Raw genomic sequence first — 14394 nt, forward strand, 5'->3', positions numbered from 1 at the left:
TGGAAGCGGACCGAGACCGCCTCTTCAGCTGTGACTCAGTACGGTTGTTAGGTCCACACCAGAGTGCGATTGCTGTATTCACACCTGCCCAAAAGATCCGCACCAAAGGGGACAACGAACTTGAGTTTGATTCAATCTAACCAAACATTTAGACTTCAGTTCAACTCATTAGAGACTCCTGAATATTTCAAATATTTTACAATGCGTATAGCATTGATAGAGGACAACATTTTGAATACAGTAAATTTGTTTGTGTGCTCTGATACTATATAACAGGTGAAAAACAATATGTGAAAAGAGTTGTATGTCCCAATTCACAGTATTCATAAAACTGTAGACAAAAAGTACTGAGAAAAAGTCTCATCGACAGCATGGCTGACATAGTACATCCTGATTTTATTCATACTATACACATTCATACTTTATTTAACATTTGTTTAACAGTCACAAATTAAGTTCCTCTTCAAATGTAGTACCTACTCAGTATACAATTTTTGCTCAGTATGCATAATTCTCCACTTGGTTAAACTAAGCTTGAACTTAATTGTCTCAGATTAAAGGGAGGAGAGAAACAGTTAAACTAAACTACAAGTTGCCATTTACAAAAGAAGAAAATAGGTCTAACTGAAACTATGTATGATTAAGACTTAGGACCAGATTTACTAACAGCTTGCACCAGTGCAAACCGTCTTTTGGCATTAAAATAGTACTGTCAGGATTTACTAAAGATGCACAGTGAAGAATTAGCACTTAAAAGGCGTGGCCACAGTTATTTATATCCGGTATTTGCGCCATTATTTAACGCTCCAAAAAAGCATGTCTTAAAGCAGACGCTAATTTGCGCTGCTCTTGGTAGATTGTGTTGGTCATTATGGAAATTATCTGGCTGTGTCTGTGTTCTTTAATTTGCGCATTGCGTTCTCATGCTAATTTGGCCTGTTTAGTAAATCTGGCCTTAAGAGTTTTTGCAAAGCTGCTTATATCTGTTCTTTTGTCTCAGATGTCCTACTAATTACATATTTTATGGAGCCTTATACCATACATAATATCATGAGTCAATGCGTACAAATAGTTTTGTGCAACGTGCTATGAACAGCTCATAGGCAGTAGGTGCGATCTAAAGCAACTCTTCTAGCTGTAAAAGAACATGTTGCATTTCCTGTCATCAAAAGGCAGAAGGAGAGGAAATGTGTAACAGGTGGTTTATGGTGAGTCATTCATAGTTCAGTAATATAATAGGCAAGCTGAAGTTTCAATGAATCAGTAAGAACGTTAAACTGTAACCAGGACACCAATGCATTATATAGTGACCTACAAGCTGACTGAAATATTTGACTGTTAGACATGTGAAAATTAATGCAAAATTGCAGACACAGACACACCCACACAATCCAACTGAATTTTCTTTGTGGTGTATCCGTCCCATCCACACTGATAGAATGACTAAAATCAAAATTACCCGCAACCTTTCAAAAGATTGGGTTCAGTATGATTTTTAAATGTTTTTGAAAGAAGATTTTTATTCTCACCAAGACTGCATTTATTTGATTAAAAATACTGTAAAAACAGTCATACTGTGAACTATTATTATTTTATTACTATTATTATTGTAATATATTCAAAAACATAAGTTATTACTGTGATGGCAAAGCTTTTCCCGGTGTAAAAATATTTACTGTCACTTCTGATCAATTTGCTAAATAAAAGTTTCAATTTCTTTTTAAAAAAATACTGACCCCAAACTTTTGAATTGAATTGTACTATAGTACTAAGTAAAAACATTAATTGAAAACAAAAGGTATATGAAAAATAAATAAATTTGTATATGTAATACAAATACGTATTTTTATTCAAATTTTCATAAATTAAATGCAGTAAAAAATACTACCATCTATAAATAGTGTATTTAGATATTTTTCACAATATAGTAATTCACATTAGGGCTGTCCAATTTTTTTTTGAATTTCGAATATTCGTCGAATTTAAAATAAAATCCACATTTGAATGCAAAAACTTTGCATTCGAATTTTAGGTGTGCGTCAGGCAGCCGTATCAGTGGTGCACAAGATGCGATGACGATGTAAGTGTCGTTGCATTATAATGTTTTTGTTAGCCTATCCAGTTGAACCCAGACGCAGCGCTGCCAAGCTGTTCATTAAAAATATTGCAGAAAAAGAGAACATCAATGCGGAGAAGATCTTGTTTACATCAAAACTGAAACCAAGCCGTTTACACAGAACACATATTTTGCACATTTTCTCGAGGGAAATCTATCACCGTTGCACTCGCATCTCGCACAAAGGAGCCGCATGTTTAGAAAGCCATGTAAAATTAATGCTAGTTTAACTTTCAAAAAAACATATATCGGAGACTTTATGGCAGGGTTTTTTCCCCACCCCACTGCATCTCATGTTTTTAAATGAGAAATATACTCTGTGTGATTGGCTTTCTGCCCTTTGTATTAAACTATGCATGCATACATACATACATACATGATGCTGTTTTGTTTATAGTTGTTTAAGCAACTTAATTCATTATAATTGGTTTATAAACATTATTTTAAACATTATGCACTTTTTTTCACAGATAGTCATGCTATCTTATGCTTTGAATAAACGTGCATTAGTAATATTTGGCTCAATGCACCCTCTTGTAGCCTCAGAAGAGAAGCCAAAAGCTTTTCTTCACCCTAGCTGAAATTCTGCATTATAAATTCAAATATAATTTGAATTTTGATAGTATTTAATTACGAAATTCGAATGTAGTTTTTCAGCCATTTTGACAGCCCTAATTCACATTAATGAGAATAAGATGGTTGTGCATTATGGTAAAGAGAATTGTAAAAACAAAATTGCTTAATTATCGACAGTGTCACAATGCAAAAATATGTAATGGTCCTATAAATGGGCATACTTTTCTTTCAGCAAAATATAATTTCTTATTCTAAATTTTGAATTTGGGGTGAAACATGTTCTTAACAGGTTTTGTGGGATTCACATGAAAGAACTGATCATTTTTTGGGCAAAGATTGTGTTTCACACTGATACAGACCTCTCTAATGCAATCCTATTAGTGGATAATGCACAAAACCGAACCTCACACCGTTAAAGTCTCATCTGGTGACACTCTCGTTCCTCTTCGTTACACTTATCTGCCTCATCTCTCCATTCTGTACTTTCTCTCTCTCTTCTTTAACTCCAGTCACTCTCATTATATCACAAAGCTTTCAGCCTGGTTAATATTTTCCCTCAGTAAAGTCAAAGTATGAGATCAAAGGCTGTGTGCGCTTTTAGAGTTTCATCCTCTTTTCATGCATCTCTCGATCATGCCCGACTCAGAAACCCTTTTAGGTTGCAAAAACACAACACTTGAATTATCATAATGGAACAAGGCAATAATGATTTTCTACCATGCTGCTTTTACCAAAACCAGAAGAGCAGCCTCACAAGCACCAGAGGGAGGAGAGAGAAACAGAGAGAGCAGGAAACACATACACTATGCTTCCTGCAACACTCTTTCCTTGCCCCACTTGGCTTCATTCCAAATCATTTCAATTTGTGAAAGAATCTCTCCAGAGAGACATGAATCAAAAACATTTCTTTGTCTGAGGTTTGTTTCTGCTCACATTTTAGTTTGATGAGAGCGAGAAAGAAAGGGAGGGGATGGCATCTGTTGCACAGCCATCCGAAACATATGCAAAAAAATCATTCTGCATCTTTTTCCTATTTCCATTTTATATGACAGCCACCGCACAGAAGCTCAGGCTGTGTCTGGACTTCCCAGCATCCACTTCTCCCCATATGGCCACACCAGGGCGTCTTTAGTGGTTTTCTTTGCACACTGATCAGATCTTGGGCTCAGGGTCAGAAGGGCTGAACCTAGATCAGCATAAACAGGCAACCTGCAACGAGACCAGTCGGGAAAAACCTCCATTTGACAACTTAACCTTCCTCAGTATTTCACAAGCCATCCTGTTTTAATTACCACCTCCAGTGGCCAATTACAGGCCAGCAATAAAGAAAGGGATGAAAGCGAGAAGGGACCTAACAAGGCATGGGTTTTACATCCTCCACCTTCACAGCGCAATCAGTGATTTACATTAGTCAGGCCTTTTTCTGATTGAAACGGGGAGGGTCATGTTTGTGTGTATGTGTGTGTAGGGAGAACTCCAGTCTTCCTTTGTTCTCTCAAGGCTGCATCCTGCCATTTAGGGTTTGAATGGGTTTCCTTGCTGGCACAGTCATGCTTGGAGCAGACCCCGAAAACAACACCGCCAACCAGCCTCAAACAAGCAGAATGAGAGAAAAAACAAATGATACAGCAAGTGCAAGAGAGAGAGAGAGAGAGAGAGAGAGAGAGAGAGAGAGAGAGAGAGAGAGAGAGAGAGAGAGAGATAAAACAAGTGCAAGAGAGAGAGAGAGAGAGAGAGAGAGAGAGAGAGAGAGAGAGAGAGAGAGAGAGAGAGAGAGAGATAAAATTTAGTCTGGAAGTATACAATTTCAAAATAAAATGTGAGTTATACTTATCGCAGCATTATTATGTGGGTGCTAATGTGTTCTGTGTTGTTGTTAGTGTTGCGATATGGTTACCAGGGTGATCTAGGTGGTCCCTCCTTCAGTGTTAGACTATGGTATTTTTTAATATCCACCAGGCAAAAATGTCAGATCATCTGATTATCGATTTACATTACTACCAAGCGTTGTAGTTCTTCGGCAATGTTTAATACAATGGTTGCCAAGCAACACACAGTGGTGCAGGTACAACATCAGAAACCAGAAGACTAATTCACTCTCAAAGTATCGTTAATTTCTAAACATCAAAGTATCATTAATTTATGTTTACCACAGGCTTCATTATACTCATAAATTGAAAAACCCCATTATAAAACCCCATAGGAAAAGCTCAATGAAACCATCGGCAAATTAGTACCTGCACCACTCTATACTGATGTAATGAAGTCAAATGTGTGTTTATAGCATTTTACAACGGCTTCAAACATGGCTTAGCCAATCATAAACAATAACCGAAACTACGTTTTATTAAAGAAGTTGTTTATTATGTATACATGTGTTTATTTGCATTATTTGTTCATGAAGTTCAGTCTGCGATGACTTACATCTTAAAACAGAAAAACATGTTTTCTTGCATATTTTAAATTTTTTTTTATCTCAACACATTCAATTCAGACTGTGAACCTGGGTAAAACATTAATTGCTGTAAGAATGTAGATTCAGCAGCAGCAAGCAGCACCACTAAAAAAAGCAGTGCAGGAAGCACAGGCATAATATGCATTTTTACCTAGACTTAGTGATAGCACACTTCTCACCAACACAGTGCATGAATTGAAGTATGATTGATTGCTGTCTATAGTAGAAACGGGAGGGACGAAGATGGCAAAGTCTGATGGGCTTTGAAAAATTCCCTTTCCCTATGAGTAGTGAGTGCATGACTAAAGAATGAATGGTGGTAAAAAAAAGGAAGGAATGGTATGCCAGAGAGTGCATCAAACAAACTAAAAGCAAAGGGTCGACATTCAGAACTAACTCAATATCTAAGAACAGATCAATACACACATATTCCTTGAACTGTCATCATGTCCCATCTTTCTCTCAGATCAATACTTTCTGATCAGTGCAGAGCTCAGCAGCTCTAGACTCTGTCCCCTCCAGCTGACCCACAGCACCTCCATCAATCACATATTCATGAGCTGAGTCAGTCACTGGCCAATGAGAGCAGGTAATTAAATGTGTTTCTTTGAGAGATGTACACTACTATTCAAAAGTTCAGTAAGGGGTGAGTAAGAATTTTTTTTCTTTAAGCAAGGATGCATTAAATTGATTAAAAGTGTCAGTATAGATATTTAGAATGATTTCTATCTGTTTTCAGCATTGATAGTGTTCTTGAGCACCAAATTACCCTATAAGAATGATTTCTGAAGTTCTCTGGAGAAATGGCAGCTGAAAACCGCACACAAAAATTACATTTTAAAATATATTAAAATAGAAAACAGTTATTTAAAATTTTTATATTTTATATATTGTGTTTTTTTTTTTAGCTTGGATGAGCATAAAACTTTTTTTAAAAACATTTTAAAACATCCAAACTTTCGAATGGCATGCTGTAAGTGCTAGTTATTATCTGCAAAGACTATAACACCCGACAGCCACACACAGAAACGTACAACACTTTTTTTACCAAACAGATCCAGGCTGAGGAAAACCGATAGACACTCATTAAAATAAGCACATGAAACATTTAATGAGACACAGAGAGCTGTTTCCTACCACCCTGCAGTGTGAGTTTTATTGAGGGTGCAGCAGTCTTTACTCAGCTCTTCTAGCAAGGGTTGCCACAGTAGGGACCGTCACACCTCCCCCAGAGTAAGCACACACATAGGGTTGTATAGATGTCACACTCCACCAGAGAAACATGTCGTTACATCCCCAGGTGTGGCACACAGAAGCTCAAAGGTCTGCTAATATAAACACCCAGTAGCTGCATTATTGCATTGCCTTTGGCTGCTAAAATCAGGTATTACATCTGGAACCATTTGAACAACTTTATTATAGGCTATAAAAAATTAAGCAATCACCTGTGCTGCATCATAATAGAGAGTAGACAAATTACCTCAAAAGATGGTACATGTGATTTTGCCAAGCAGGATGTTCTAATAATTGGTTGATAGCAACGTTGTTCTAGGACCAATAAGGATTTCTATTCAATACCATGTCCTACTTGGCAAAATTCTGGTAGGCTTAAAGGAGTTTGTGAGTACTAAATACATACCGATGAGTCAGGACACTGCATTACTGTCCATTCATTCTCTACTGGGTCAGTTGTCCGGGTGTGTGTGCCAAAGAACAGAGGGTGACAGAAACATCTGTCTTAGTGATTCTGATATAATATCAGGACATAGGATCTACTCTGAGCCTCCTGCGACACAAAACGCTTTTGTACCAGAAATTTTATCTGACTGTTAAGCTTGAGCATTAATGGATTAGAAGTACTATATGATGGCGTGTGTTTTATGGGTGTGAGCCTTTGTGTAGGATGGATGCGTCATACATTTTAGTAAAAGGCACTGGAGCTAAAACAGAACAATGACAATAATAAGCAAACAGTGTATTTATAAGCAAAAATAAGCATTCAATAACTTTCAGTCATAATTATATTAATTGAAAGATGCATTCAGTAGTTATTTAGCTGGCATTAGCATCACTGTAGTGATACCACAATTAGACACTGCACTGCCATTAATTTACCAGACCAGCATGGTCGTCTCTGAGTTTTATGTAAATTACACTGGGATTAGTGAGATTTAGATTGCGTTTTACACAATAATTAATTGCTTTACCTGTCCAACAAAAAAGAAGCAACTTTGGCATCACTGCTCAGGATTTTCATCAAATCTTTCTACCTTGTATATGTTGTAGCGATGTTTACTCTCATTATTGTTTTTGTCAGTCATTCTGTCTTCTGGCCTTAGACCTTTTCTGCTTCTTCAGCTGTACTGATTCTCCCATTGTCTCCACTGGTAAAGTATGATAGTAAGTGTGTTCCATTGTCTAAAACACAATATATGTCTTTAAGTGGTCATGACATGAGTAATAACATTTGCCTCATAGCTTAAAAAGTCATTGGCATTATAAACAAAGCATTTATTTAACCAAGCTCCAAAAACCGCTTGTTTGAATATTGTGGGATTTGTGATATCACATGGGCAAATACATTTGCTTATGACTGCCTTCATTACATCATTGCACCACAGGCCCCACCCACTGGTGTTCAGTCACATAGCTGTCTGTTTTCCGAGGCACAGTGAATGGAGAGTTTGCAAAGAAACATTTGTTGAAAGATGAAGCAGGTGGCAAGTGGCCGTTGATACTATTTCCTATGCAATGACATTAGCCAGTCATAGCAGTGGCTGTTTATTGACAAGCCTTAAAAGAGTGCCCCTTAAAAACTTTGTGCAAAAACCTTTAGTAGCATTATAAGTGAACCTCAAGGAACATTTTAAAATAATAAAAATATCCATGTCATGATTCCTTCAATGTATAAAACCTTTTAAATTATCTCCAAACTACTACATGTACCTTTAACTAAAAAGGCCACACTATGAACGCTATAACACTACTAAACATGAATCTGAAGTAAGATAAAGATCTATATTGAAAAGTCAAATTTCAAATAGTGAGATTCCGAATAAAGTCATGTCTTTATATACTGAAAGACTAAAAACTAAAATGCTTTATAGCTAGAAAATCTGGACAAGTGTCTGAGAAGAGATAAAGAAAACCATAGTGCACACACAAAAAAAGTTATCTGAACACAGGCAAGCATCAAATGTGCCTTCACACCATTTTACCATCATTACAAACTACACCAGGTCAATTAAACAGACGGCAAACATAGACTGGCATGCCATATTGGCTCTCTCAGTGACGGATTTATCCTCCCTGTCTGAGAGTCAGTTGGGACGAGGTTATGGATTTGTGCTTTCTAGGCTGAAATTGTCGGTCTGGGTTATTAGGTAATCTGTCTGACCATTAATCAGCTCAAAGTCATTTTGTAACATGGATTAAATAAACTGAGAAGAAAGAGTAAGAGAGTAAGAAAAAGACAAGAAAGCTTAAGTAAAGGCCATATCCCTAAACAGACTAGACAACCTATTCACAAAAGCAGCGTGACCTTTGACATTTGACCCAAGCTGTCTGCCACGCTGGTCTTACCCTCCAATGCCTGGAAGGACCTTCATTAGACCTTGTGTACTGTTAGGCTGCTTTGCTGTTTTTATTATATTAAGTTTGCATGAACATACCCTTGGAAAAATTTTTTATCAACACTGCACTTTAAAGTGTTTCAAAATGAAATTAAATCAGAGGAATTCCCAAGAGAGACCCTTCTCAGACAGCTATAAAACATTAACATCAGCAAAATAGATGTTCATGAGTCATGACAATAGGATCAGATAAACCGTGTACCTTGTGTCACAGAAAATATTTGGTTTGTTTATGCAGGAGAAGATTATTAAATGTCCATCTCAAATCTTTATTCTCAAAATCTGATGTAGATGCATCTTCAAAAAGAGATTATTTTAAGATAATTCTTTCATAGTCCTCTTCTGAAAATTCAAAGGTGTTACTTGTTGCCATCTTATCAACGAGAAACTTAATACTGAGAGTCTTCACAAAAAAGGGAGACATTACTATAATGTGAACAAAGAGAGTGTAATGTGCGCACATCCAAAAACTTTGGGCAGATGCTCGATCATATGAAACCCTTCACAGTCAATAAACAAAAATCAGCACACTGCCATTACTGCTCTCAAGAATTTATTAAAATCACAACATTTCGACCCTAAGGTCTTCGTCAGGCAAAACTATTGACTGTGAAGGGTTTCATATGATCGAGCACCTGCCCAAAGTTTTTGGATGTGCGCACATTACACTGTCTTTATGCAGGACTAAGCAAAAGGTCAAGAATTTGGCAAAATGCTGGACACAATAACTGCACTATACATCCTCCCATTACAAATTCTTAACACAAAGTTAAATTGCTATACCATGAAAATTAATTCAAAATCGCAGGTGATTCATTGCCGATTATGAACGCGATTTTGTGTAGCTTGTCAGTGAACTACGGCTCTGTGTAGTAAATGCCGCTCCATCTGAAAGCACGTGCTGGAGATTAACTACTAATCACAGAAGCGGCTTTACTGACGAGATGCGCATGAAAATCGCATTCGATTTTTTTGCACAGCCCTACATCCAAGTGCACACACACAGCAGTGAACACACACACACCCGGAGCAGTGGGCAGCCATATTGCTGCGGCACCCGGGGAGCAGTTGGGGGTTCGGTGCCTTGCTCAAGGGTCTCACCTCAGTCGTGATATTGAGGGTGGATGCAGGTCCCACTGTATAATACATGATTTCATACAACAGTGCTCTAATTTAATTGGTCAAAAGACATTTCTGATATTTAGTATAACATCACTCTGCTTTTGCTGCATTCCTGACCAGAGTATGTTGTGACGTGCGGATATTCAGTGCAACAGCACAACTCCAAGTGTATGAAACCCTTAGAAATGCATAGAACACTTAAATGGCATTCAAATGGCAGAAATAACTTTGGACAGAATATGCTTAGCACAATACAATGTGACTGAGCGTTTACTGTCATTTAAAATGTGTCAGTGAGTGCACAATACAGTGTGTTTAAACAGTAGACAAGTGAGGAGGGATGATCAAGGTGCTCTAGTGTTTTTAAGTAAATCTTCTTCTGTCCTTCCTTCGGAGTGGCATTTCACATAATTTCAGCACCAGCATGCCACGGTCTAGTATGCATTATGCAGTCTGCCCCAAACTGTCAACTGCTGTTTCACGGTAGTCTACATATAAATGTGCAAGTCTGACTACCTGCAGGAGGAGCGAACTACACTGCTGAGAAAGTGAGAGAGTCTCAGCGAAATAAGGTAAACACAAGAGCAAACACATCATTCACATTTACAAATCCAGAAAAACAAATTTGGAGGAAACAAGACTGCCCCCAGGAATGTTGTCTCACACACACAAAAATCTATATACTTATGTACTTCTAATTTGAAATTAGGCATTTACAACATTTTATTAAACGTTTACTTGCCACATATTTGTATATGTATTATTTGATGTAATAGGCTAGCCTATATAATGTGTTCATTGGGTAAATTGCGTATGTTTATAATGTAGCCTACACATGCTCATCTCATATAGCTACATGTGACACTTCTGCATACTGTATAATGTTATTATTGTCTGGCTGCACACGGTATCAATGAAGTATCTATCTATCTATCTATCTATCTATCTATCTATCTACTATCTATCAAACGGACTCGTCGAAGGAAAAGTAGAAACACTAAAGATTTATAAAGCTTACGATTACATAAAACACCAAACAAAAACAATATAAATAATCGACAACTTCCACGAACCAAACTATAGCGGTCATTTGTTTTAATCCTATGGAGATTAGAAAGTGTGAGCGCACAGGTTGTCACCTGATCCCGCCTATTACGTTAATAGACTTTTCATTGTTTCGAAAAATGCAAAAGTTCACACACAAGTGTCAAATAAACCCCACTTTTGTTACTTATTTGACTTTTTAAAACAGATTTTCTTTGAGTAATGCTACTTTGTGTTTCAAACATTTCACTGAAAGATGTCATTCTTTTTTTTCCCCCCTTCATCAGTTGAACCAAACTCACCTCCATAGCTGCTGACAGTCGCGCTCCAGGACGAGATCGTTGAACACAGCAACACACTTACAACAAACAGACCGGTAACTGACTTCATGTTCCGACAACCCGAACCGCTCTTCTACACGTTCGGAGACAGTCCTTTATTTCCAGTCTCAGCTCCAGGACATTATAGCAAAAAATGTTGTAGATTTGGCTTGGCAGATTTTAAGGGGATTAAATAGTTAAGATATGAAATAGAGATGCTTATTTTTTTATAAATTAATTTAAAGTCAGCATATTCTTGTATTTGACAACAGAACAGAAATTCAAAACGTCCACGATGTTGTATTTCTTTGAGTCTCGAAATATTCTCCAGCACAATTCGAGCGCATCCCACAATATAGGTAGAAACTAAATCGGCTTGCTTCCGAGAAAATGTTAAACTTTCCTGAAGTTGAATCCAATGTGTAATAGGCTACATTCGCTGTCAGAAGCTTAAGAAGATGCGCTTGTAACCTGGCGTTCAAATCCTCCAGTACAGCCCGTGCTGAAAACAAATTCAATTGTCCCGTATGACCATCCGATATTCCTGTCCGAGTAAATGATATCTGAATATGTCCAGTGTGAGATTTCAAAAACATACACAACAGAAAGCCAAATCTATCAGCCTAAGAAAGAAAACCAAAAGCGTGAATTCGCTTTCCAGCCGCCTCAATAATCTCTAACAGGCAACAGAGGCTTCAGTCAAGTCCTGCGTGCCCCGCCCCGTGGTCTACGTCACATTAACAGGTAAAGCCTCTTGAGTTCAAAGGAATCGTAAGGAATTGAACGTTTCTGATTCCGATTCAAATTCCATTTAACAATTCTAGTTTCAGTAATGATTATTTCAGTACTTTGAGGCAGAAATACTTTGAAAAAGACAGATTAGGCTATTGCATGTATTGCCCTCAGCAATCAGTCAAATGATCGATCATTTCAGATTTCAACAACTACAACAAATCAGAAATACATGCAATTAATACAGAAATTAATACATGCATGTAATTAAAGTGTTCATAAGTAGCCTAGCCTATTGTAGGCCAATAGCAATATTAAACATACAAAAAAGTGGATGCATGTCATTCATTCATTCATTTCTTACAAAATACCATTGAGTCACTGTAAATAAAATATTTAGTTCGGTAATCAGATTACACTGGTAAAATAGAAGAACCGATTCTCGTCTACCCGATCAATATGGCCAAACTTAGTCAGTAATGATAATGATTAGGCCTATATCAAAGATTTTCCACATTTCTTGTTAAATGTAACGTTTCTATTTATTCTAATGAAATTAAAATATAAAATCTGTCCCAGTTAGTGATATGGCATGAGGAGCTTTCATATATAGGCCTATTTCTATAGGCTATTTATGATTAATAAGTCGTTGTTGCGACTGCAACGTGCATGAAGAATGAGAAGGCATATTGGCTTGAGGGAGTCCTTTGATAAATCCACTCTTATTCCCGACAAAAGCACGGGGGAGGGCGGATTTGTGAATGCCACAACCCACTGTCCATCTGCCTCTCTGTAATCCGCGCAAGAACAACGACATCCGAGGGCTTCAGCACTCTCTGGATTTCACTGGGCAGCAGAACAAAGGCTAGCGAATCTAGGCGGCGAGCGGTCAAAGGTGACGGAGGAACAAGTTGCGGACTAAACAGATAAAGTTTTGTTGAGCAACATCCAGGTTCCTCACCTAATTATTGATTGCTCAAATCAGACTCGATGGCTGTTGTTTGAACGATCATTTATTATGTGCAAGTGTCATAATACAGTCTGTTTGCAGGCTAATCATTGACACGCCTCCAGACGCCCCCCCTCTGGACAGGTGAGAATCCTGTTTTACAGGATGGGTGTACTTTTATATTTTTCTTTCGCAAATTAAATTTTTTTTGTTTTTTGTTTTTTTGTTATTGCTTTAATAGGCCAGTCATTTAGATGTTCTTATCTGTCTTCACTTTCCATCCTGTTAGTATCATTTTAATGTTTTGATCTGACAAAACGTCTCAGGTTACTTATGTAACCATGGTTCCCTGAGTAGGGAACGAGACACTGCGTCCTCTAGGGGTCACTATGGGGAACGCCTCGTCGTGACCTGTGTCTGAAGCATACATCGAAAAAACACCAACAACACGTTGGCCGGCGACAGCCATGACTTCACTACCGGTACGACTATAGTATAAATAGGCACTGGGAGAACACATCATCCACTTCTTCGTCTGAAGCTTGTGTCCGAAGCATGGCAAGAAACCTAGAAGACGCAGTGTTTCATTCCCTACTCAGGGAACCATGGTTACATAAGTAACCTGAGATGTTCTCTTTCATGGGAACTTCGAACTGCGTCCTCTAGTGCTTGCTATGGGGAACGGTATACCCACACCACCATGCTGAGGGGAGTGCATGCCAGAAACCATGGCGAGCACTTAGTACCAACTCTACCATATTGCCATGGGAGTTGCCCCTGGGACGTTAGGCGGCTGTCAGTGACATTATTCCCTACAGCTAAAGGCCTAGGTTACATACCCCAAAAAACTTACCTGTTAGGGCCAGAACTCCTGGGCCCGGGGTAGAGCTTAAGGCTTGGAATCAGGAATAGATTCCTTTAAGGGAATACGACCAAGAGCCTAGAATCATACTAAGTCTTGGCCTGTCACACAGGGGCTAGCGCATGCTCCGCATATGCTAAAGGAAGTGTCTCAACAGACCCCTAGTAGCAACACCCTGTTAAAGTAGGTATCCAGAGGATACATAGGTGGAGTGGTACCCAAGGCGGAACCGGGGTTTTAAACCACTCAGAAAGAGCACGAGGCTGCTGCCATACAGCTCTTACCATACAGGATTTTAGAAAAGAACGCAGAGTACTAGCGTGCGAACTTACCACAGTGTGGATTTTAGAAAGTCTACAAAGACTTCACGTGCACACTTACCATAACATGGATTTAGAAAATACCGTTCTAAGGGGTTCTCGTGGCACTCTGAAAGAGCAGCCCATAGATGGAAATGGTGCATCCCAAAACGTTATGTTTGAGAAGTCATCAACTCGATCTAAGGCTATAATGCTGGAGTGGCTAGCAGTAAATCTGTAGCTGAGGGAGCAAACTTCCAGCTCTCAATCGAGAGGGAGCTCGACCT

At 38.3% G+C, this 14394-nt stretch overlaps 1 protein-coding gene and 1 long non-coding RNA gene across 3 annotated transcripts in view; one reads left to right on the plus strand and one right to left on the minus strand.

Annotated features, from left to right (window-relative positions):
* Positions 1-11963, minus strand: part of LOC107569067 (semaphorin-4F-like) — an 87577-nt gene extending 75614 nt beyond the window's left edge. For both annotated transcript variants that reach the window (XM_016255068.1, XM_016255067.1), the window contains exon 1: positions 11248-11963. In XM_016255068.1, the coding sequence (XP_016110554.1) occupies positions 11248-11335 (88 nt within the window). In that variant the 5' untranslated portion in view covers positions 11336-11963. The remainder of the gene's footprint in view (positions 1-11247) is intronic.
* Positions 8505-14394, plus strand: part of LOC107569069 (uncharacterized) — a 14825-nt gene continuing 8935 nt past the window's right edge. The window contains exons 1-2 of the long non-coding RNA XR_001606856.1: positions 8505-8516; positions 11965-11968. This is a non-coding gene — a long non-coding RNA (uncharacterized lncRNA). The remainder of the gene's footprint in view (positions 8517-11964; positions 11969-14394) is intronic.

This window comes from Sinocyclocheilus grahami, unplaced genomic scaffold (assembly GCF_001515645.1).
Source record: "Sinocyclocheilus grahami isolate Dianchi unplaced genomic scaffold, SAMN03320097.WGS_v1.1 scaffold1308.1, whole genome shotgun sequence".
Taxonomy (NCBI): domain Eukaryota; kingdom Metazoa; phylum Chordata; class Actinopteri; order Cypriniformes; family Cyprinidae; genus Sinocyclocheilus; species Sinocyclocheilus grahami.